General features: G+C 43.9%; 2 protein-coding genes across 6 annotated transcripts in view; both read right to left on the bottom strand.

Moving 5' to 3' along the window:
• Positions 1-669: 669 nt before the first annotated feature.
• Positions 670-16,924, bottom strand: LOC311150213 (platelet glycoprotein IX-like). Of its 2 annotated transcripts, none has more exons than XM_084187573.1 (2): positions 16,842-16,924; positions 670-1,682 (listed from the first exon to the last, which is right to left on the bottom strand). In XM_084187573.1, the coding sequence occupies exon 2, from the start codon at positions 1,679-1,681 to the stop codon at positions 929-931; it is 753 nt and encodes a 250-aa protein (XP_084043699.1). In that variant the 5' UTR covers position 1,682; positions 16,842-16,924; the 3' UTR covers positions 670-928. The 2 variants fall into 2 exon arrangements, with proteins under 2 accessions (XP_084043699.1, XP_084043698.1); XM_084187572.1 differs by lacking the exon at positions 16,842-16,924 and adding an exon at positions 3,291-3,471.
• LOC311150212 (IQ motif and SEC7 domain-containing protein 1-like) overlaps positions 12,357-25,481 on the bottom strand; it is a 36,849-nt gene continuing 23,724 nt past the window's right edge. For 3 of the 4 annotated variants that reach the window (XM_084187571.1, XM_084187569.1, XM_084187568.1), the window contains exons 7-14: positions 25,020-25,162; positions 21,729-21,758; positions 19,773-19,898; positions 19,472-19,571; positions 17,549-17,710; positions 16,842-17,018; positions 14,850-14,899; positions 12,357-12,948 (exon numbers count right to left, since the gene is read on the bottom strand). In XM_084187571.1, coding sequence (XP_084043697.1) covers positions 12,421-12,948; positions 14,850-14,899; positions 16,842-17,018; positions 17,549-17,710; positions 19,472-19,571; positions 19,773-19,898; positions 21,729-21,758; positions 25,020-25,162 — 1,316 coding nt within the window. In that variant the 3' untranslated portion in view covers positions 12,357-12,420. The remainder of the gene's footprint in view (positions 12,949-14,849; positions 14,900-16,841; positions 17,019-17,548; positions 17,711-19,471; positions 19,572-19,772; positions 19,899-21,728; positions 21,759-25,019; positions 25,163-25,481) is intronic. The other variant, XM_084187570.1, reaches the window with a different exon arrangement.

Genomic DNA, 25,481 nt, shown 5'->3' with positions numbered 1-25,481 from the left:
ATACCAGGAAGTACCATTACCAAGTAATTTCAAATTAAATACCAGTGGTAACGGCTGTAAAATAAAGCATTGCCAGTGTTTTGAACATGCAATGAAGTAAGTAAAATAAGGGCTGGATTCAATCCGTATCGCAGAAGTAATGCGGAAGATCTGCGTTATAGCTCAATTTAAATTTAAAGGCAATGTTCCTGCGTTCGCGGAGATATGTCGCTGCATATGTTGGCTCAATCGGAAATTACCTTTACATTTTACCTTTAAACTTTCGTGATATGGATTGAATCCAGCCCTAACAGGGGATTTCCACATAACACGATAATTCTGATAGCCACGCTAGCTTCGCCCTCATGTGGGTGCTAGCAAGCAGGATAGTAGGGGCTGGAAGCTATAGTGAGCTTCAATTGGTCAATAACGGCGCAATGTCACAGAGGTTTTGCATAAAGTTCAGCTTTCCCTAACTTTGGTCCCGCCCTGTTCACGCTCCCTCACCCATGCTCGCATCGCCCAACGGTCCCACCGCCCACTTCCATTTCCTCCATTGAAAATGAATTGCTTCCGAAGTTTTATCATCCCCTGTCGTCCCCTGTGGAAATTCTGGTCGTGCAGTGCATTGCAACAGTAATGTATTGAAGTCAAATGAATTAGCAACTACACTCTTTCCCCCCACTTGAGCTTGTCATACATTTATTTTCATCAGAGAGATACAGTGTGCAAGTATAAAACAAAGTAACAATCTACATAACAACAATGGGAGATAACAGTTCCAGAGCATTATATTATAGGCTTACTATTGCTAGAGACAAAAATCTATTCAAAGCATGAGTCAAAACAGTCTGATGAACGGTATTCCAACACAGGGCAAAACACTCATTCACCGGCTTAGGTTGTAAATCCCCAGCCACCCTATGGTGCGCAACAGTCATCCCATATCTCATGTTGCCTTTATCTTTATATTGTGCTTCTTGTGCAACACGTCCAGTATTTGTGGCAATATCTCCATGTTAATCAGTGGTCTCTCTGGGTCATCTGTCCAGGTGAGAGAGGTAGAGTTCTCACATTCCTCAGACAGAGAGACCCTCTGGAGTGTCCTCCTGTGTTTGGGCTTCAGCGACTTCAGAGAGTCAGCCTCAAACCCTGCGTGTCTCTGATCCATGTCCAGAGTGAAGGTGGAGTTCTTCGCTAGCTTCAGGGCCCACAGCAGCAGGCCGATGAGCCCACACAGCATCACCCCCACCAGGGTATCATACACCTCCCCTGCACACCTCCGCTGGGCACAGGAGGAGAAGTAGGCATCACTGAGCACAGTGATGGCTGTGTGTGCCACACTACTGGGGCTGGCACAGGTGGGCACCCCACCAGACATGACAGCCCTGTTCCTCCTCAGCCAGGTCCTTAGGTACTGGATTTCACAGTTACAGTGGAAAGGATTTCCAGACAGGGTGACCCTCCTCAGGCCTTGCAGCCTGTCGAAGTGCCCTGGAGGTACTGTGGACAGCAGGTTGTTCTGGAGGTGGAGCTCGGTGGTGTCTGGAGAGAGAGGTGGCACTTCCCTGAGGCTCAGGGAGCTGCAGTTTATCTGTAGTCCTGCAGGCTGTAGGGTTGAACACCGGCAGGGTTGTGGGCTGGTCTGTGCACTGGATGTGGCCAGGAGGAGGAGGATGGCTAGCCCTGAACCGAAGAGCATCCTGCAGGAAGAAAAACATGCCATGATGTATGCATACACTATATATACAAAAGTATGTGGACACCCCTTCAAATGAGTGGATTCGGTTATTACAGCCACACCCGTTGCTGACAGGTGTATAAAATGGAGCACATGTAATCTCCATAGACAAACATTGGCAGTAGAACGGCCTTCCTGAAGAGCTCAGTGACTTTCAACGTGGCACCGTAATAGGATGCCACCTTTCCAACAAGTCAGTTCTTCACATTTCTGCCCTGCTAGAGCTGCACCGGTCAACTGTAAGTGCTGTTATTGTGAAGTGGAAACATCTAGGAACAACAACAGCTCAGCCGTGAAGTGGTAGGCCACACAAGCTCACAGAAAGGGACAGCCGAGTGCTGAAGTGCGTAAAAATCGCATGTCCTCTGTTGCAACACTCACTACCGAGTTCCAAACTGCCTCTGGAAGCAATGTCAGCACAAGAACTGAAATGGGTTTCCATGGCCGAGCAGCCGCACACAAGCCTAAGATCACCATGCGCAATGCCAAACGTCGGCTGGAATGCTGTAAAGCTTGCCCCCATTGGACTCTGGAGCAGTGGAAACGCGTTCTCTGGAGTGATGAATCACGCTTCACCATCTGGCAGTCTGACGTACGAAGTTGGGTTTTGCGAACGCCAGGAGAACGCTTCCTGTCCGAATGCAAGTTTGGTGGAGGATAAATAATGGTGTGGGGCTGTTTTCCATGGTTCGGGCTAGGCCCCTTAGTTCCAGTGAAGGGAAATCTTAACGCTACAGCATACGATGACATTCTAGACGATTCTGTGCTTCCAACTTTGTGGCAACAATTTGGGGAAGGCCTTTTCCTGTTTCAGCATGACAATGCCCCGTGCACAAAGCGAGGTCCATACAGAAATGGTTTGTCGAGATCAGTGTGGAAGAACTTGACTGGCCTGCACAGAGCCCTGACCTCAACCTTTGGGATGAATTGGAACGCCGACTGCGAGCCAGGCCTAATCGCCCAACATCAGTGCCCGACCTCACTAATGCTCTTGTAGCTGAATGGAAGCAAGTTCCTGCAGAAATGATCCAACATCTAGTGGAAAGCCTTCCCAGAAGAGTAGAGGCTGTTATAGCAAAGGGGGGACCAACTCCATATTAATGCCCATGATTTTGGAATGAGATGTTTGACGAGCAGGTGTCCACATACTTTTGGTAATGTAGTCCCAAAAAAATTATGCTTTGAATTTCAGAATAGGCCTACCTGTGAAAGGAATACTATGTTTTATGGAGGTGCATGTAACATCTATTGATCTATTTACTCAGAAAATAATAGAGATGTGGGTAAACTTTGTATCTATCCCACATTGGGTGGAAAAATATGTCTGTCATATCATATACATATATGGAGGTGCATGTAACATCTATTGATCTATTTACTCAGAAAATAATAGAGATGTGGGTAAACTTTGTATCTATCCCACATTGGGTGGAAAAATATGTCTGTCATATCATATACAGTATCCTATGGGCTGAACAGGCTTATCATGATAGGCCATGGCCATAAATGTTAAAGTGAGGCCTTCCTTTAGGTGTCAAGTTATTGTCAACAAGACTAGAGTGAGGCCTACCTTTCAGTGTCAAGTTATTGTCAACAGGACTAGAGTGAAGCCAAAGTAGAAGGTAGTTCTTGTAATTCCACTCATCGTTGAGGCCTGTGCTCTGTCAAATATCAATCCACAGGTGTTCTGTCCAGTGCTGCTCTGGAAGGTCTAGAAAAGTTTTAGAGTTCTAGGAGATGTCCTTCAAGTCAGCCACTATTGTCCATTTTGTAACGGACGTGTTTTTTAAATGTCAGAATCCCCTCTGCACATACGTAACAGCGTCAGAATGTGTGAAAGTCACCACTGACAGGGCAAGCTTTGGGTCACGTGATGAGAGGGAAACACCTCTGTTGGGAGAAGATAAGGGTTTATCTTCAAAAAATGTGGTAGGCTTTTAATAAGTGAGTTTGTAACGTAGTACTGCTATACATGTTAACAATGACGACCAATGTGGTATTATTATATTCTTGGTATGAGCCTCCATAACTGCCATAAATATGCTCATGTAATTATTGTTGCTATAACCTACTACTATTCCTGTGTTGGCCAGTAACCTATAAGTTCTATGTAGAGTATGCTACTACTCCGTCACATAAAACTATGAATTAGTGCATTTTTTGGCCCAACACCAGATCCGACTCTACTCTATGATAGTACTAGGATCAAGTAGTAGTGTATGGTAAACACTGACTAGAACCCATCTATCCACTAGGTGGTAGTGTATGGTAAACATAGTCTAGAACCCATCTATCCACTAGGTAGTAGTGTATGGTAAACACTGTCTAGAACCCATCTATCCACTAGGTATTAGTGTATGGTAAACACTGACTAGATCTAGAACCCATCTATCCACTAGGTAGTAGTGTATGGTAAACACTGTCTAGAACCCATCTATCCACTAGGTAGTAGTGTATGGTAAACACTGTCTAGAACCCATCTATCCACTAGGTAGTAGTGTATGGTAAACACTGTCTAGAACCCATCTATCCACTAGGTAGTAGTGTATGGTAAACACTGACTAGATCTAGAACCCATCTATCCACTAGGTAGTAGTGTATGGTAAACACTGTCTAGAACCCATCTATCCACAAGGTAGTAGTGTATGGTAAACACTGACTAGATCTAGAACCCATCTATCCACTAGGTAGTAGTGTATGGTAAACACTGTCTAGAACCCATCTATCCACTAGGTAGTAGTGTATGGTAAACACTGTCTAGAACCCATCTATCCACTAGGTAGTAGTGTATGGTAAACACAGTCTAGAACCCATCTATCCACTAGGTAGTAGTGTATGGTAAACACAGTCTAGAACCCATCTATCCACTAGGTAGTAGTGTATGGTAAACACTGTCTAGAACCCATCTATCCACTAGGTAGTAGTGTATGGTAAACACGGTCTAGAACCCATCTATCCACTAGGTAGTAGTGTATGGTAAACACTGACTAGATCTAGAACCCATCTATCCACTAGGTAGTAGTGTATGGTAAACACTGTCTAGAACCCATCTATCCACTAGGTAGTAGTGTATGGTAAACACTGTCTAGAACCCATCTATCCACTAGGTAGTAGTGTATGGTAAACACTGTCTAGAACCCATCTATCCACTAGGTAGTAGTGTATGGTAAACACTGACTAGAACCCATCTATCCACTAGGTAGTAGTGTATGGTAAACACTGACTAGATCTAGAACCCATCTATCCACTAGGTAGTAGTGTATGGTAAACACTGTCTAGAACCCATCTATCCACCTGGTAGTAGTGTATGGTAAACTCTGTCTAGAACCCATCTATCCACTAGGTAGTAGTGTATGGTAAACACTGTCTAGAACCCATCTATCCACTAGGTAGTAGTGTATGGTAAACACTGTCTAGAACCCATCTATCCACTAGGTAGTAGTGTATGGTAAACACTGACTAGATCTAGAACCCATCTATCCACTAGGTAGTAGTGTATGGTAAACACTGTCTAGAACACATCTATCCACTAGGTAGTAGTGTATGGTAAACACTGACTTGATCTAGAACCCATCTATCCACTAGGTAGTAGTGTATGGTAAACACTGACTAGAACCCATCTATCCACTAGGTAGTAGTGTATGGTAAACACTGACTAGAACCCATCTATCCACTAGGTAGTAGTGTATGGTAAACACAGACTAGAACCCATCTATCCACTAGGTAGTAGTGTATGGTAAACACTGACTAGATCTAGAACCCATCTATCCACTAGGTAGTAGTGTATGGTAAACACTGACTAGATCTAGAACCCATCTATCCACTAGGTAGTAGTGTATGGTAAACACTGACTAGAACCCATCTATTCACTAGGTAGTAGTGTATGGTAAACACTGTCTAGAACCCATCTATCCACTAGGTAGTAGTGTATGGTAAACACTGTCTAGAACCCATCTATCCACTAGGTAGTAGTGTATGGTAAACACTGACTAGAACCCATCTATCCACTAGGTAGTAGTGCATGGTAAACACTGTCTAGAACCCATCTATTCACTAGGTAGTAGTGTATGGTAAACACTGTCTAGAACCCATCTATCCACTAGGTAGTAGTGTATGGTAAACACTGTCTAGAACCCATCTATCCACTAGGTAGTAGTGTATGGTAAACACTGTCTAGAACCCATCTATCCACTAGGTAGTAGTGTATGGTAAACACTGACTAGATCTAGAACCCATCTATCCACTAGGTAGTAGTGTATGGTAAACACTGTCTAGAACACATCTATCCACTAGGTAGTAGTGTATGGTAAACACTGACTTGATCTAGAACCCATCTATCCACTAGGTAGTAGTGTATGGTAAACACTGTCTAGAACACATCTATCCACTAGGTAGTAGTGTATGGTAAACACTGACTAGAACCCATCTATCCACTAGGTAGTAGTGTATGGTAAACACTGACTAGATCTAGAACCCATCTATCCACTAGGTAGTAGTGTATGGTAAACACTGTCTAGAACACATCTATCCACTAGGTAGTAGTGTATGGTAAACACTGACTTGATCTAGAACCCAACTATCCACTAGGTAGTAGTGTATGGTAAACACTGTCTAGAACCCATCTATCCACTAGGTAGTAGTGTATGGTAAACACTGTCTAGAACCCATCTATCCACTAGGTAGTAGTGTATGGTAAACACTGACTAGATCTAGAACCCATCTATCCACTAGGTAGTAGTGTATGGTAAACACTGTCTAGAACACATCTATCCACTAGGTAGTAGTGTATGGTAAACACTGACTTGATCTAGAACCCATCTATCCACTAGGTAGTATTGTATGGTAAACACTGTCTAGAACCCATCTATCCACTAGGTAGTAGTGTATGGTAAACACTGTCTAGAACCCATCTATCCACTAGGTAGTAGTGTATGGTAAACACTGTCTAGAACCCATCTATCCACTAGGTAGTAGTGTATGGTAAACACCGACTAGAACCCATCTATCCACTAGGTAGTAGTGTATGGTAAACACTGACTAGATCTAGAACCCATCTATCCACTAGATAGTAGTGTATGGTAAACACTGTCTAGAACCCATCTATCCACTAGGTAGTAGTGTATGGTAAACACTGACTAGATCTAGAACCCATCTATCCACTAGGTAGTAGTGTATGGTAAACACTGTCTAGAACACATCTATCCACTAGGTAGTAGTGTATGGTAAACACTGACTTGATCTAGAACCCATCTATCCACTAGGTAGTAGTGTATGGTAAACACTGACTAGAACCCATCTATCCACTAGGTAGTAGTGTATGGTAAACACTGACTAGAACCCATCTATCCACTAGGTAGTAGTGTATGGTAAACACCGACTAGAACCCATCTATCCACTAGGTAGTAGTGTATGGTAAACACTGACTAGATCTAGAACCCATCTATCCACTAGGTAGTAGTGTATGGTAAACACTGTCTAGAACCCATCTATCCACTAGGTAGTAGTGTATGGTAAACACTGACTACAACCCATCTATTCACTAGGTAGTAGTGTATGGTAAACACTGTCTAGAACCCATCTATCCACTAGGTAGTAGTGTATGGTAAACACTGTCTAGAACCCATCTATCCACTAGGTAGTAGTGTATGGTAAACACTGACTAGAACCCATCTATCCACTAGGTAGTAGTGTATGGTAAACACTGTCTAGAACCCATCTATCCACTAGGTAGTAGTGTATGGTAAACACTGTCTAGAACCCATCTATCCACTAGGTAGTAGTGTATGGTAAACACTGACTAGAACCCATCTATCCACTAGGTAGTAGTGTATGGTAAACACTGTCTAGAACCCATCTATCCACTAGGTAGTAGTGTATGGTAAACACAGTCTAGAACCCATCTATCCACTAGGTAGTAGTGTATGGTAAACACTGACTAGATCTAGAACCCATCTATCCACTAGGTAGTAGTGTATGGTAAACACTGTCTAGAACACATTTATCCACTAGGTAGTAGTGTACGGTAAACACTGACTTGATCTAGAACCCATCTATCCACTAGGTAGTAGTGTATGGTAAACACTGACTAGAACCCATCTATCCACTAGGTAGTAGTGTATGGTAAACACTGACTAGAACCCATCTATCCACTAGGTAGTAGTGTATGGTAAACACTGACTAGAACCCATCTATCCACTAGGTAGTAGTGTATGGTAAACACCGACTAGAACCCATCTATCCACTAGGTAGTAGTGTATGGTAAACACTGACTAGATCTAGAACCCATCTATCCACTAGGTAGTAGTATATGGTAAACACTGTCTAGAACCCATCTATCCACTAGGTAGTAGTGTATGGTAAACACTGACTAGAACCCATCTATTCACTAGGTAGTAGTGTATGGTAAACACTGTCTAGAACCCATCTATCCACTAGATAGTAGTGTATGGTAAACACTGTCTAGAACCCATCTATCCACTAGGTAGTAGTGTATGGTAAACACTGTCTAGAACCCATCTATCCACTAGGTAGTAGTGTATGGTAAACACTGTCTAGAACCCATCTATCCACTAGGTAGTAGTGTATGGTAAACACTGTCTAGAACCCATCTATCCACTAGATAGTAGTGTATGGTAAACACTGACTAGAACCCATCTATTCACTAGGTAGTAGTGTATGGTAAACACAGTCTAGAACCCATCTATCCACTAGGTAGTAGTGTATGGTAAACACCGACTAGAACCCATCTATTCACTAGGTGGTGCGCTGACAAACTGCTTCATCTCTGCGTGCCTTCCATTGGTTATGCTGTGTATTACCGACAGGTGTACTAACCGTAACACAGATAAAAAAAAATACAGAATACATTATGTTTTTGTTGAAAACCTCCCTGATACATACCGGTATGCAACATGCATCTAAGAAGTAGATAACCCTTTCTAAAGGTACCTTGTTGACAAGGGCTTTATTTGATCTGTGAATTGGTAAGATAAAAGGAATGACACACATGATGACGCATGTTAGAAGCTAAAGACCAACACATGCATACCAACACAAGTCATATATTTGTTTATTTAGCGTTGTCAACATTGTCACAGTTGAAGTTTTACAATAACTGGGGTCTTACTGACTCACTACTCACTGGACAAACTGAATGCACAAAGAAATGAGGCCACTCTTGTCTTTCCCTTTGATGAGTCTGTGTCTGTGTGTCTGTGTCTGTGTCTGTGTGTGTGTCTGTGTGTCTGTGTCTGTGTCTGTGTGTGTGTGTGTGTGTGTGTGTGTGTGTGTGTGTGTGTGTGTCTGTGTGTGTGTGTGTGTGTGTGTGTGTGTGTGTGTGTGTGTGTGTGTGTGTGTGTGTGTGTGTGTGTGTGTAGGAGGCAGTAAACGTTATAACAGTCTGTCTTTGAGATCCACAGCGAATGACAGTTCAGTACAGTTGGAGGCAGAGACAAGCGATATGTTCTGAATCATATATTTTCCACCTCCCATATGAGGTGACGGGCACACCACCCTGATCTCCACGGCAGATGTTGGATTACAGTAGTGATAATATACACACTATGTACATATCCCTTTTCTCCCACTTGGTCCCTTCTCATCTTCATTTTAGATAAACCACCCTTTTTAGAATTCCATAATCAACACTTCTACTCTCCTATTTACACATTCATAGCCCTCGGCTCAGTAACACAAGTGCAACGGTGTTAATGTTTTGTTATTTTTACAATGGCTATGTATATGCAGATGAAATAAATGCATGCTGAGCTGAAGTAACAATCAGCTTAACGTGGGACAGCAGAGCAAGTCAACATCAGAAGATTCCAAATCTAAACCAATAAAAAGAAAGGAAATAAAGTCAATCAACTTTACAGGCTGACCTGGTCAGCCAGCTCACAGTGAAAAGGACACACGATGCATCAGGTCCATGCAGTGCATTGTGGGGGTACTTCTCAGACTGTAGACATTTCTTGAAGTACTACAACAGATATCAAGATCAATCTAAACATGTCGTTCTTTTTTTTTTAACGTTGTCCGACCATTTCTGAGTTGCAAAAAGGAAAATATGAAATTAATAGAAAGACATTCAATTGATTATTCATGTTCCAGATAAGATATGTTTATCTGTCTAAAAGTCCTTATTTTATGTTATAATATCATGGATCTAATATGAACGGACATGTCTTGAATGTAGTCTTATGGTTTCAGTTCTTAGTGAATGTTAAAATACATTTACACCCTGAATATTGGGACAAACAGTTGACTCTTACTTTAATGTACACATGATAATAGACTATTATTTTGTAGAATGTAGAAAGTTATTTTTCTTTACATATAACCCAGTTCCTTTGTTCCATTTGCAGTTATTTGCTGTTTAGTAGATCTACATTTTTTCAGATTTCCTGAAAAATGAAAGCGCTCCTTCATATGTGCTTATCCAGCAAAATAGTTATGTTCTGCCCAGAGGGAAGCATATTCCTTTTTAAAATATATACACACATTCCGCTTTCCTTCCACCGTGAACTGTGTAAGTAAGTATATAATCTGAAATGAAAAAAATATATTTCTCACCTGAATCTCTTCCTGGACAACATGATAACAGACTTGAACCCGTAGAAGGCCTACATTTTAAATCTCTATGGTAACACTGATTCGTTATAGAATGTGGAGAGGATAGCCTCACATCAATAACATTACATGCAACATCACTTAATAGACATTCCACTGAATTCCAGGACTATGCTTCTTAGAGAACCATGAGAACAGCCACACATTAAGCCATTGAGAGAGAACAACAGGGGTCCGAACTAAATAAATAAATAACGACACAACATGAAAACACACAAAACAAACAGAAGGGACCCTTTGCTTGTTCTGAACGTACAAAATCAGTACGACGATATTGCGCGTACATAATGATAGAAACAAAGATGACAAACAAACAAATAAATCATTCACTACATACTTAAGAGCTTATTTTAGTCACTCAACTACTCAGGTTTTGTGAAGAAAACAAAAATATAGTAAATGATGATAAAAAAAAATGGATTATTGTATTTTGATTTGAAGAGTCAAGAATGCAGCTGCATCAAAGGAATGAGACGTTACCAGCTCTACTGTGGGTCCATCAGTAAAGTGACTTGAGCCTCAACATCTATTCAGTAAAGTGTCCGAGAGGTCAGGCAAGCTGTGAGCTGAGCCATCATACAACCAAAAGAAGCCCATTAGCTCAACAAGAGAGCTGTGACACATCTTCACTGCTATCTTACAACGTGTCCTTACTCACAGTACTAAACTTATAAAGGACTACTATACTGAGCTGAGGGGGACCCATCTACCCAGCAGATGAACAACATATGGTCAGTAAATGCCCATGCCAAGAAGTATCTGTCCACTCTAAGGTTTTATACATGACAGCACAGCACTAGGAGGACCATATGCCACAGCTGCATTCCTGAGTCTCTCAATGCTCTGGTTGGAAGGCAAAGGGTTCAAGAGTAGGTTATTGGCCTGAATTAATGTGGGTTCACTCCTCCTTTCCATCTATCCTGTTACCATAGAGTCAGTATAATACTGATAAAGTTAATTTCTAATGATAATAATAACGGTTGTATAATCTTAGAAGGTACTTTACGCACAATATACTGTACATGAAGTCTGGACTAAATAGTTTATGCATTAGTAATTGGCACATTTATTAATGAGAGTTAGGAGACAACACGTAAAGCTGTCATCTACAGTAAATGCAGCACTACAACTACTACCATTGAGACTGTTTCCTCAGTTGTTAGCCTGTCCGTTGGTCTAGTTATTGTGAAATGATTACACCTAGCTTTTCTACACTACATGAATTCTACGAGGCAACAACAAATAGCATTCTTAAAAATAAAGAAAGGGTTTCACAAACCTCAAGAAAGCAGAATGTTAAAGCTAGCTTTGTTTAAAAAGACTGTGTACAATATAATATGCCATTGTGACAGAGAAAACAGTCAGAAATGTTTTCCCAGGCCTGTCCCAACTCTTTACACGAAGGGGAGACAGGCTATTGAAAGAACAGAGCAGTGGAGAGCGGCCTACAGAGGTGCACGGTTCTCTTCAGCCGTCACGGCCGGGTTTGGTGTGAGTTCACAGGGATTAGGAGGGAAAGCGTTTCCCCATACAAAACGCCTCCTCCCTCAACAGAAAGAAAGAGGCCCCCACTCCAAGGTTCGAGCCGCGGCCCTTTGTGGAGGAATTGAGTCTGGTTTCCATCCTGCATATTGGTGAGCAGCTGATACAGGTGACTGCCAGAGGTCCATCTCAACAACCACAGCAGTGGAACACAGTGGACAGGCCATGGACTTAAAGTATACCCTCTGTCCCTTTGGTGGAAGAGATTGTACCTCCCTTAAGTTCTCTCTCTCTCTCTCTCTCTCTCTCTCTCTCTCTCTCTCTCTCTCTCTCTCTCTCTCTCTCTCTCTCTCTCTCTCTCTCTCTCTCTCTCTCTCTCTCTCTCTCTCTCTCTCTCTCTCTCTCTCTCTCTCTCTCTCTCTCTCTCTCTCTCTCTCTCTCTCTCTCTCTCTCTCTCTCTCTCTCTCTCTCTCTCTCTCTCTCTCTCTCTCTCTCTCTCTCTCTCTCTCTCTCTCTCTCTCTCTCTCTCTCTCTCTCTCTCTCTCTCTCTCTCTCTCTCTCTCTCTCTCTCTCTCTCTCTCTGAGGGACGTCACACCACGGTGCTGATGCCACTGTGTTTGTGTTTGGATCCGCCGGGTGCCGGGCTCTGCTGCTGACTGTGGTGGTGAAGGGCATGCTGGGAGTGTGAGGCATGATGCGAATGCTGGCTGTGGGTGCCGTGACTGTGCTGTGGTACATGCGGGTGTTGATGTGTGAGGGAGGAGGAAGCATATGCTGCCGGGTGCTGGTGGGGCGGGGGGTGGTAGTGGTGGTGGTGGTGGTAGGGAGGGGGGTTCTGCTGGACGTGGCAGTACTGGGAGTGGTATGGCTGGGTCTGGGCTACCTGCTGGGCTGTGTGGTGGAGGTTGGACGGATGGGGCGTGTGGGAGATGAGGGTGGGGTGACCGGGCGGAGGAAGAGGAGGATGGCTCTGGGATGAAGGCTTCGCCCGCTTGCTGCCAAAGAGCGACCCGAGGAGGGAGGAGGAGTTGGGGATGGTGGGGTGGCCCCGGGGAGGGCCCTCGCTGCGAGGGGTCGTGGCTCTCCGGCGTGTGTGGGGGCTGCTAATGATGGACCCCTGTGGGAGAGAAGAAGGGGACATCATATCTATCCGTACCTTTTATACAACTGGACATTCACACAGTACCACCTACTAGAGTCTAAACTACCATAATTTAGGCTAAGGTACCCCCTCATGGAAATGGTGCAAATTGCCTGCATTTTCAAGGGTCAACAGCAACTTGCACAACGTTACAGACAGAGCATGCAAAAAATGAACAAAAAATGCCATCTCATGACAGACAAATAATGAATGGTAATATTAGGGTTATGGTCACTCTTGACAATGTTATAAATGAAGAAACCTACATTTCAAAACAAACCTCAAACTCTAACCTACCGTGTCAAATCTGTTCAACGTGTGTGTGAGATTTGAAAACTGAACCTTCATAATAGATGCATCAAAACTATACAGGCCTATACATTTCATATTGTTGAACGCCTTCCAAACCTGCCAAGAGTCCCACATGCAACTGGTTAAAAACAATGGAGGCAGAGGATCCACATGCAGAGGAGGTAACAGGCATACTCTCTATCCATATTGGGTTAGCATTCAACCGGACAGCGGGAAGCAGCCATACTGGAGCTCTGGTAGGCACTCTGTTCACTTATCCCCTGTTCTAGTTCCAACTCTATCCTTTTTGTAATTCATCCACGTTTTAGAAGCCCTTCATTTGGTGCATGCTCTGTCCAACGTTGTAAAGAGACCCTATAGATGTCTTTGAAAGTGGAATGACATTTTTAAGGGTCCCCAGACTCCAAAACCAACACATGGACACATGGAATGAAAAAATGATGATGAATGAAATCCACATCTTTCATATTGACTATTTCATATTGTGTGTAAAAAGCCTATTGATAAGAGTTCTGATAGTGAGATATTGTTGTGACAATGAGCTGCTGTAAAATAACCTTCCTCCCTGAGCTTCAAATCCCTCTGGGCTTTCTTTCCATAGGACAGGCAGGGGACAGGAGAGGGACCAGGGTGGTGAGAGAGAGGAACCAGGGGACAGGAGAGAGACCAGGGTGGTGAGAAAGAGGGACCATGGGACAGGAGAGGGACCAGGGTGGTGAGAGAGAGGAACCAGGGGACAGGAGAGAGACCAGGGTGGTGAGAGAGAGGAACCAGGGGACAGGAGAGGGACCAGGGTGGTGAGAGAGAGGAACCAGGGGACAGGAGAGGGACCAGGGTGGTGAGAGAGAGGGACCAGGGGACAGGAGAGAGACCAGGGTGGTGAGAAAGAGGAACCAGGGGACAGGAGAGAGACCAGGGTGGTGAGAGAGAGGAACCAGGGGACAAGAGAGGGACCAGGGTAGTGAGAGAGAGGGACCAGGGGACAGGAGAGAGACCAGGTCGGGCAGAGAGAGGGAACAGGGGACAAGAGAGGGAACAGGGGACAGGAGAGGGGCTTTAGGGTTACATAACACTGGGGGGAGAGTAGGTGCTACAACAGATATTCACTGGCACCCCTGCCTTAGGTAATAGAACCCCAAAGCAAAGTAAAACTGCGGGTCGGGACATGGCTGAATGGAGGACAGTAGACTGTGATCAAAACAGACGGAGGGGGGAGGGGTTGGGGGTACGATGACGACACAGGGATCAGAGGGAGGGAGGGGAGAATAGTAGTAGAGTCATGCTTGTTTCAAGAAAAAGGGCAAACTGGCCACATGACCAAAAAAAGAGATGACTCCCATCTAGACAATGCCAGCGTCAGAGGCAGGCAGCCCATGCATGCACACGAACCGAGGCAGGCAGGTTGTTAAAAGGCAACCGAGATTAAAAAAATTATCATAAAACTAGATGAACTGAGAGTCTATGAAGCAGAGGGGGGTGCAAGACCAAAAAAAATGTACGGAGTGTTTTGACAGTGCACATCATCACATAGAGAGTAGCTTGGATACCAGCTGCTTCCAACTTACTTCCATATTGCTGTCTAGTGATCCTGCACTGCTGCGGCGCCCACGCTTGCCTGCCCGAGACATGCAATACCACAGATTAGAGATGGATAGGACAGCACTCCTGGATCAACTACAGAGGTTTAGGCAGCCCTCCTCTCCCCTAGGGGGCAGTGCAGGGGGTTGTGAGTAGTACACTGGAAACTGAGATAAATCTGGGCTGAGGTGAGATCAGGAGGTCAGGGAGATTTTGTGGGACTGGTTGATAGGTAGGTATTACTGTGGCGAAGTCATGTCCATTAATTTTGCAGCTTTGTTCAGAGATAAAGACAAACATTTGGTCTGTGTACTTCTACACTATTCATATTATATATCCTATATTTCTGATAATAAGCTTTCTAAAATACTCAAGTGATGCTAGAACTAAAATTCTAAATTTAGAAGAATCGCCAGCATTGGCTCAAACTTAAAAGGACAAGGAAATCATTTTTGCAACATTCAGCTGGGGACATCTGCATAACTATAAAGCGTTAAGCAAAGTATCTCGACTCTAGAACTAGTTAAGATTATCCAGTGTTTTATTTAATTTTTTATGTCCTGATAAAATGTGACAACTGGGATTTAATGTTGTCACAAGATGTAGATTGTCATAAGGAAAGGTCACAGGTGGCTTTGAAGAGAGCCAATGGCAGTGACAGTCAAGGAGGAGGAGGAACATCAAAAGCAATACAATGGCTGTTGCACATGAGGTGTACGAGCAAATACAGAAAAGGCCCAAGGGCAAACAGAGCGGTTTGCCACTGTTAGAGGCTCAGCCAATGAATACAGGACCAGTCTTCACATATGGAGAAAGGAGAAAACCCAATGGGAATGGAAATATCAGGAAGTACATAATGAGATGGAGAATAACGAGAAAAGAAAAGAACACAGGAAATGACCACACTATCATGCCACGTCCTGCGATTAGAAAGTTAGGGCTTAACCATACGCAAAAACAGGAGGGTGGAAACACTACTATGTTCTATTTACTTCAGCACTGACTAACCTTATCATATCAGTATTTCAGTACAGTACCCAACATGACAATGGAAACAGAGCAAATACCTCCCAATGTGAGATACTGTAGGACTGTAGAACCCCTATATGGATTTCATTACGTTACCATGATGTCTTAACATAACTGCGATCCAGAATGAATGACATGTTCTCAAAGTGCTGCGCATTAGAGTTAGAGATGCTATGTGAAGTACTGATATTCATGACAATGAGATGTTTGTTGTCATTTAGGAACCAAATCTCGTCTTTTGTCAGTTATTGTATGAGAACATATCCCCATTGAGTTCAGTGGGGTTGAATGACTGGTAGGGTGAGTGAATAATGGTAGTTTAATTGAACATATAACAAGCAAAGCTCATCATGAAATGTTGTGAGAAATAATAAGGATTTAAGAATGAGAATGTGACACGTAAAAGTGCAAAAATCAAAGGTGTTCATTGAGATATAAAGTATATTTGGATTCAGATACAGGGAAGAAAGCCATCCTTCAATATTACTTTTCAGTGAACAGGCAAATCCTCTAAAGTAGGCCTATGGATAATATCATACCAAATAGCTTATTCATTTAGATACTTATATTTTTCTATGGCACTCACCTACTTCTCTTGTTTCATATCCCAGGTTATGATAATACTATTTCACATTGGGGTAGGGCACCAGTACCAGAAAATCATCTTGGGACTAAACTTACAAAGGACCTTAAGCTCAATGATCCTGTGGAGTCTCACACTGCCCAGATATAGTATGCATTTCAGTTATTTCATAGGAACATCTCACTGGAATAATGTTTTCATTGATCATCAATACAGCTTAGGGGAGAAGTCTGACATTAATGCATGGTGCTCTAAAACATAATGTTGGATGCTCTGAGTTATATCACTATAGGACCAGTAAGGAGGTAACAAAACAGAGGGTCTCTCCCAGGAAAGGACCCTCTGGTGAACACAATGATGACCTTACCTGCTTCGGAGAGGTCGCGGAGGGAGCTGCTGAGGGCGCTCCTCTTCAGGCCCTCGCCCATGGTGTAGGTGTCGTCCAGACTGGCACGGTTCATGTTGCCGTTGCCAGCCTCCTTCTTCAGCCCAGAGCTCTGGGACATACTGGGCCTCACCACCCCTTTCTGCTTCTCCAGCTCAGCTGTATATGAACATACACATGGGGAGAGAGTAAGGTAAGGAGTGTGTGTGTGTGTGTTTGTTTCAGTGCATATCTTTCAAACACACAATAGTTCTACATTTCCTCATATAATTTCATCATTGGTACTAGTCTTATTTTCTCATAGACTATTAGTATACATTCGGTAACTATTGCATATACATAGTAATTAAATGTTGCATTGTTAGAGTGCACCTAAATCCTTTTCGACGTTTGACTCATTCTTAAAAATAGTATTCTGTGTGTTTCCCTTTGATGAATCACACAATCACAGTCCTCCTCCTGGTAGCCATCCTGTGAACTCTATAAACAGTCCTCCTCCTGGTAGCCATCCTGTGAACTCTATAAACAGTCCTCCTCATAAACAGAGAGTTAGTAATGAGGACCATGAGGCCCTCTCTGCCTCTACTTGACTGAGTTTATATGACCCACGGCGGCCAGGGAGGGAGGGAGGGAGAGGGGGACAGAGGGAGGGAGGGGCGGACAGAGGAAGGGCTAAAATGTCTGCTCACACTCTATCCTGTATTTCTCCATTTCCTGGACCTCGGCGATGGACTCCCGCAGGTCATCAGTAAACTTCTTGCGGTCTTGGGGGTTGGGCGCGTTAAAGTTGATGAGGACTTTGATGTCGGCACCTGGTATGGCTGATGTAAGCCTGATTCCATTCCCGTAATCTGGATGAGAGAGAAAGAGAGAGAGAGAGAAAGAGAGAGAGAGACACCTTTAAAACTAGGGGCATCGACCACAGAGGAAGTTTTAAAAAACACGGTCCGAAAATCTGTCTGATGTTTTGAAAGTATCAACAGTGTCTCGTTCCATCATCACAGGAAGGTTAGATACATTTCTGTGGTAAATTAAACCCAGTGGGATGTACTATATACAGTGCATTCTGAAAGTATTCAGACCCGTTGACTTTTTCCACATTTTGTTACGTTACAACCTTATTCTAAAATGGATTTAAAAAAAAAAATCTTCATCAATCTATACACAATACCCCATAATGATGAAGCGAAAACAGGTTTTTAGAAATTATTGCACATTTATAAAAAATAAGTATTCAGACCCTTTGCTATGAGAATCGAAATTGAGCTCAGGTGCATCCTGTTTCCATTGATCATCCTTGAGATGTTTCTACAACTTGATTGGAGTCCACCTATGGTAAATTCAATTGATTGGACATGATTTGTCTATATAAGGTCCCAAGCCATGAGGTCGAAGGAATTGTCTGTAGAGCTCCGAGATAGGATTGTGTTGAGGCACAGATCTGGGGAAGGGTACCAAAAAATGTCTGCAGCATTGAAGGTCCCCAAGGACACAGTGACCTCCATCATTCTTAAATGGAAGAAATTTGGAACCACCAAGACTCTTTCTAGAGCTGGCCGCCCGGCCAAATTGAGCAATCGGGGGAGAAGGGCCTTGGTCAGGGAGGTGACCAAGAACCCAATGGTCACTCTGACAGAGCTCCTCTGTGGAGATGGGAGAACCTTTCAGAAGGACAACCATCTCTGTAGCGCTCCACCAATCAGGCCTTTATGGAAGAGTGGCCCGACGGAAGCCACTCCTCAGTAAAAGGCACATGACAGCACGCTTGGAGTTTGCCAAAAGGCACCTAAAGGACTCTCAGACCATGAGAAACAAGATTCTCTGGTCTGATGAAACCAAGATTGAACACTTTGGCCTGAATGCCAAGCATCATGTCTGGAGGAAACCTGGCGCCATCCCTTCGGTGAAGCATGGCAGTGGCAGCATCATACTGTGGGGATGTTTTTCAGCGGCAGGGACTGGGAGACTATTTGATTGAGCGAAAGATGAACGGAGCAAAGTACAGAGAGATCCTTGATGAAAAGCTGCTCCAGAGTGCTCAGGAGCTCAGACTGGGGCGAAGGTTCACCTTCCAACAGGACAACAAACCTACGCACACAGCCAAGACAACACAGGAGTAGAGAGTACAGAGACAAGTCTCTGAATATCCTTGAGTGGCCCAGCCAGAGCCCGGACTTGAACCCGATCGAACATCTCTGGAGAGACCTGAAAATAGCTGTACTGCAACGCTCCCCATCCAAACTGAGAAGAATGGGAGAAACTCCCAAAATATAGGTGTGCCAAGCTTTTTTAGTGTCATACCCAAGAAGACTCAAGGCTGTAATCGCAGCCAAAGGTGTTCAACAAAGTACTGAGTAAAGGGTCTGAATACTTATGTAAATGTGATATTTCAGTTTTTTATTTTTTATAATTTGCAAAAAAATCTAAAAACCTGTTTTTGCTTTGTCATTATGGGGTATTGTGTGTAGATTGATGAGACCCCCCCCCCCCCCCCCCATTTTAGAATAAGGATGTAACGTAACAAAATGTGGAAAAAGTCAAGGGGTCTGAATACTTTCTGAATGCACATTGAGGAGATGGTGAATTAGGCGGGAGAGGTCTGTGCCACTTACACTGGTTCTCAAACATCAGAACCTGCATCCCATACAGAGAGAAAGACTGCCTGAAGCTGTATGTCACAGAGTTTTTCTTCTTCTGGAAAATCTTTGTCACCTGCACCCAAATAAACACACAAACAAACACACAGCCAAATACACAAGTTATACTGTGAGGGCAAGAAAGAGAGTGAAGAAAGCTTAGACTTAAGAGGTTTAAACTAAAAAGACTGGATCATTGTTGTTGCTGTGAGGCTAGAATGACCGTATTTAGGACAGGATAGGATAGGACAGGATAGGAGAAAGGAAGGAGACGTACCACCAGAAGATCATTAAACAGGAAGATCTCCCGCTGGTGCAGGCCCAGCTTCTGGAGCTTGTTGGGGTCTGGCACTTCAAACAGCCGGCAGTAGCAGACCAGCCTGCGATGGGGCAGGGACAGGACCTAGAAGCCAACACAACAACATTACTCACTAACACTCTGCGCTCCTCCTGAGCTCAGGTCACAAAGTAATATGACCCCAAAATAGAACAGTATTTAGTACTTACATTTTTCAATATTTTGGGATAATATTAGAAATGCACACACTCAGATATATGCACGCGCACACACACACACACGCACACACGCACACACACACACACACACGCGCACACACGCACACACACCCTCAGCTATGCCAACAGGGAAATAAAAACGGAAACTGTGAGCCTCCATTTTAGGATGATTTAGTGTGAGGAGTGCAGAGGAAATGGCTTTTAATGATGTCTGAATAGTGTGCTACGAACCCCCTGGTGCTGCTGTTTCTCCTTGTTACATTATTCATCCTAATGTATTAATTGTCGTTTGGAGAGGTGGTTTCACCACCCTAGTTTGTTTGGGAGTCAGGGGGACACAGAGTAATTAGACTAGGTTCCCTTGGACCAAAACACATCTCTCATTTATTCCCTCAAACAATGTGCTCATAAAAGTTTAATACCAGCAAATTAAAACAGTCTAAAACTGTCTGATTCATCCAATGAAAACCAATGAAAAGCAGGAGCTGGTAGATTACTTTCCTGTAGAATCATATTATTATGTAAACAGTGTAATGGCAGTAGAACAGAAGCCTGTGAGCATATAGGTTACATTAGTTACATCGTTTATTATTCTTCCAAATATATTCAGAACAATCTTCCAGCACGTCTCACCCCTAAAACATTCATGACTAATAATACCCACCCTAACAAATGCCCTCTGTCTGTGTGAGTAGGAGTGTGTGTGTGTGTGTGAAGCCTCTCTGTGTGTCAGGCTTCTGTGTGGTCTGTTCCCTGGCAGTTATATATGCCTGGCTCAGTACACAGTCAGTAAACACTGCAGCTCACTGGCACCTAGGAATTTATATGTGTTGACTCTGTCTACAGGAGCATCAAAGGAGATCCTCCTCATCTCAGTAATAGGTGTGGGCTTTCAGGGGAAAGGAGATCCTCCTCATCTCAGTAATAGGTGTGGGCTTTCAGGGGAAAGGAGATCCTCCTCATCTCAGTAATAGGTGTGGGCTTTCAGGGGAAAGGAGATCCTTAATCCAACTAAAGTAGTCTGAAACAACAAGTCTCTACAGGACGTGGATTATTTTAGGCATCCTGATACAATAAGACTGGGTGATGATAGTTTAAATGCATGTACAGTCAGGGTCATCATTATTGGCACCCTTGATGAAGATGAGCTAAAAAGACTGTATAACATAAATAATACAAATACTGAGCTATATTGTATGCTGAAAAAGTTTAGAAATTATATTATTTTATACTAATACAATTGCTCATCTCATCTCCGGACTTGAACCCCATTGAAAACCTGTGGTTTGAATTGAAGAGGGCAGTTCATAAGAGCAGGGATCTGGAAAGATTCTGTATGGAGGAATAAGCTAAGATCCCTCCCAATGTGTTCTCCAATCTCATAAAACATTTTAGAAAAAGGCTCAGTGTCGTTATCTTCGCAAGGAGAGGGTGCTAGAGTATTGAAAACAGGGGTGCCAATAATTTTTACCCCTATCTCATAGCAATTGTATTAGTATAAAATAATATAATTTCCCAATGTTCTGAGCATACAATATAGCTCAGTATTTGTATTATTTATTTTATACAGTCTTTGTTGCTCATCTTCATCAAGGATGCCAATAATGATGGACCTGACTGTACATGCATAGCCCTTGCCTTACATATAAATTGTGGGGGAGGAAAATGATATGGTGGTTACATGGTGCTTACATGCAAACTGTGAATATGTACTTACACATCCTAGACCATGGTGGAGAGATCCAATCTGCATTGAAAGGACAGAGAGAAGATCAAAGAGAGAACCTCTTACTGTTTATGTGCTTACAGGACATGCGCCTAGAACATGTTCCATATAAATGCAGTACATTACAGTCACATTACATCTCATAGGTCATCTCATTGATGGGGTCATACAGATTCTTCCCTCTAAAGATGTATGGTTACAGCCTGGTCCAAAATTAGTCTGGCTGTGTGTTTATGTCTGTATGAGCCATCTACAGTGTGTGCAAACCATCATGAGAACCTCAAAGTAGAATATCAGTATTGCAGTTATTCTGTAGGGGATTTGACAGAGTCAGTAATGAGTTGAATGAGGTGGTTTAAACCAGTGTCTCCTAACCCTGGTCATTGAGTACCCCCAGCATTACACAGTTTCGTTGTAGCCCTGGACAAACACACCGCATTCAACTCATTGAGGGCTTGATGATTAGTTGACAAGTTGAATCAGGTGTGCTTGTCCAAGGTTAATATAAAAATGTGTACTGTTGGGGGTACTGGTTTAAATAATGGAGGTGAAAACTGATCCTCTAGCTCTATAGTACCAGTGGGACAGATATCTGTAACTGACAAAATAAAGGAAACCAACAGCCACCAGAACAGCTTCAGTGCACCTTGGCATCTACAAGTGTCTGGAAGTCTATTGGAGGGATGTGATCCCATTCTTCAAGGAGAAATTCCATAATTTGGTGTTTTGTTGATGGTGGTGGAAAACGCAGTTTCGGGCGCCGCTCTACAATCTCGCATAAGTGTTCAATTGGGTTGAGATCTGGTGACTGAGACACACACACACAATATATGACCCTAAGCATGATGGGATGTTAATTGCTTAATTAACTCAGGAACCACACCTGTCTGGATCCTGCTTTCAATATAGTATGTATTTACTCGTGTTTCCTTTATTTAGGCAGTTACCTGTAGATTCTTATAGGATGGAAGTCTAATGTGGATTTTAATGTCCAGGTTCTTCACTGTACTGTGGGTCCTCTGAGGGTTTTGATACTGCTGTTTAGTGATGTTTTTTTCATTGCATTACATTATAGCGTGTGGTGAAGGGGTGATCCCCTTCTGCTCCACTACTGGGAGATATAAGGAGTCCATCATCATGCTAAAATCAGTCTGTCTGGAGCTCCCTGGGGTATAAGGGGTTAATCACTTTAAATTCATGCGGTCACTGAGAATCTCAGTTCCCCTCTATCTTTACATGACTGAAATGTAATTCATGGCTACAAGTACAGACTAGGCCTTTTCACTATATGCAGTACTTCACTACATTAAGTGTTAAGGCATTAATGAGACACCTTGGTAACAGAGAAGAACAACATCTCTTTCTCTCTCTGAGTAAGGGAAAGTTATGGGAGTTGGTTCTCATTCTTCATTAGACTGCAGAGGTTGGGCTCCCTGCTTGTGCCATCAAACCCCTTCAACTTATCCAGAACGCCGCAGCAACCTTCCCAAGTTCTCCCATGTCATGTCACCCTGCTCCTCCGCACACTCCACTGGCTTCCAGTCGAAGCTCGCATGCAAGACCATGTTGTCTCCCGAGTGGCGCAGTGGTCTAAGGCACTGCATCGCAGTGCTAGCTGTGCCACTAGAGATCCTGGTTCGAATCCAGGCTCTGTCGTAGCCGGCCGCGACCGGGAGACCCATGGGGCGGCGCGCACAATTGGCCCAGCGTCGTCCAGGGTAGGGGAGGGATTTGGCCGGCAGGGGATGTAGCTCAGTTGGTAGAGCATGGCGTTTGCAACGCCAGGGTTGTGGGTTCGATAAAATAATGTATGCACTAACTGTAAGTCGCTCTGGATAAGAGCGTCTGCTAAATGACTAAAATGTAAATGTAAATGTTGCTTGATAAAGGAGCAACAAAGGGAACTGCCACTCCCTACCTTTAGGTTATGCTCAAACCCTACATCCCAATCCGAGCACTCCGTTCCACCACGTCTGGTCTCTTGGCCGTCCCACGCTTATGGGAGGTCAGTTCTCGCTCAGCCCAGTCAAAGTTCTTCTCTATCCTGGCACCCCAATGGTGGAACCAGTTTCCCCCTGATGCTGGGACAGCAGAGTCCCTTTATTGAGGAAAAATGTACTTACTGGGACTGTGAAATGTGGTTGTCTCACCCAGCTATCTTATGATGTATGCATTAACTGTAAGTCGCTCTGGATAAGAGCGTCTGCTAAATGACAAAAATGTAAAATGAGGTGGCTGACACCTCTCAAGGGCTGTGAGTGTATTAAAGTCACCGGCGTGAAGGTCTCAGAGTCAGACGTGACTCACTACACTACAGTCCTACAGTCACAGGACCCTGCTGCTGCCAGAGGACAGCCAATACAGTACTGCAGTCACAGGACCCTGCTGCTGCCAGAGGACAGCCAATACAGTACTGCAGTCACAGGACCCTGCTGCTGCCAGAGGACAGCCAATACAGTACTGCAGTCACAGGACCCTGCTGCTGCCAGAGGACAGCCAATACAGTACTGCAGTCACAGGACCCTGCTGCTGCCAGAGGACAGCCAATACAGTACTGCAGTCACAGGACCCTGCTGCTGCCAGAGGACAGCCAATCCAGTACTACAGTCACAGGACCCTGCTGCTGCCAGAGGACAGCCAATACAGTACTACAGTCACAGGACCCTGCTGCTGCCAGAGGACAGCCAATACAGTACTACAGTCACAGGACCCTGCTGCTGCCAGAGGACAGCCAATACAGTACTACAGTCACAGGACCCTGCTGCTGCCAGAGGACAGCCAATACAGTACTGCAGTCACAGGACCCTGCTGCTGCCAGAGGACAGCCAATACAGTACTACAGTCACAGGACCCTGCTGCTGCCAGAGGACAGCCAATACAGTACTGCAGTCACAGGACCCTGCTGCTGCCAGAGGACAGCCAATACAGGACTACAGTCACAGGACCCTGCTGCTGCCAGAGGACAGCCAATACAGTACTGCATAAACCCTCCTTAACTTTCTGTGAGGGTTTGCACTCCAACAGCAGGAGAAGAGGTGATAACTTTAAATATGAAAGTGTATGAAGAAAAGGCACAACACTATCTCTCTCTCTCTCTCTCCATGGAGAATGTATGTCTTTGGGCTGTATTTGACAAACCAAACACAATAGTTAATCGTAGTTTCATTAAGATGACAAGTCTCTCCAGTGTAAAACCCAAGGGCATTTCCGTCATCTGCCTTGGATCAAGTGCTCTGCAAAAAGTGCTATAGAAGAGTTTTAGTTAAGTTGTGCGTTCCTCACCGGTTTTTTGTTCCCCACTATGAGTTTCTCCACCTTCTGGACCTGAGACACATGGTCCTCGTTGGTCTTCAGCTCCCTCTTCCTGATCCTCTCATAGATTCCTACCAGAGTCTCCCTGGGGATATCCTCGCCATCGTCCACCCCTGGGGAGGAGAGGAGACAATGGTTACACACACTCACAGACAGCGGCACACACACGCACGCACGCACGCACGGCACACACACACGCAGGCGCACACACACACACACGGAAATGCATGCACACACTTTGTTCTTGTCATTGAGAGGGGAAAGTAGAGTAGGATTATGAATCCATCTTAACCAATTACTTATTGTTTTTTTCCCATTACTGACACTCATCACGATAGATTATGAATTATCCCATCATGCTTTATTTCTCTAATAAAATCTTAAATGCCAAAATAAGACAAATAGTTGAATGTGCTTCTATCACACTGCTCA

This window comes from Coregonus lavaretus (genome assembly GCF_964263955.1).
Source record: "Coregonus lavaretus genome assembly, chromosome: 22".
Taxonomy (NCBI): domain Eukaryota; kingdom Metazoa; phylum Chordata; class Actinopteri; order Salmoniformes; family Salmonidae; genus Coregonus; species Coregonus lavaretus.
Note: the sequence above shows the minus strand (reverse complement) of the source record. Positions and strands in the feature narration are given on the sequence as shown.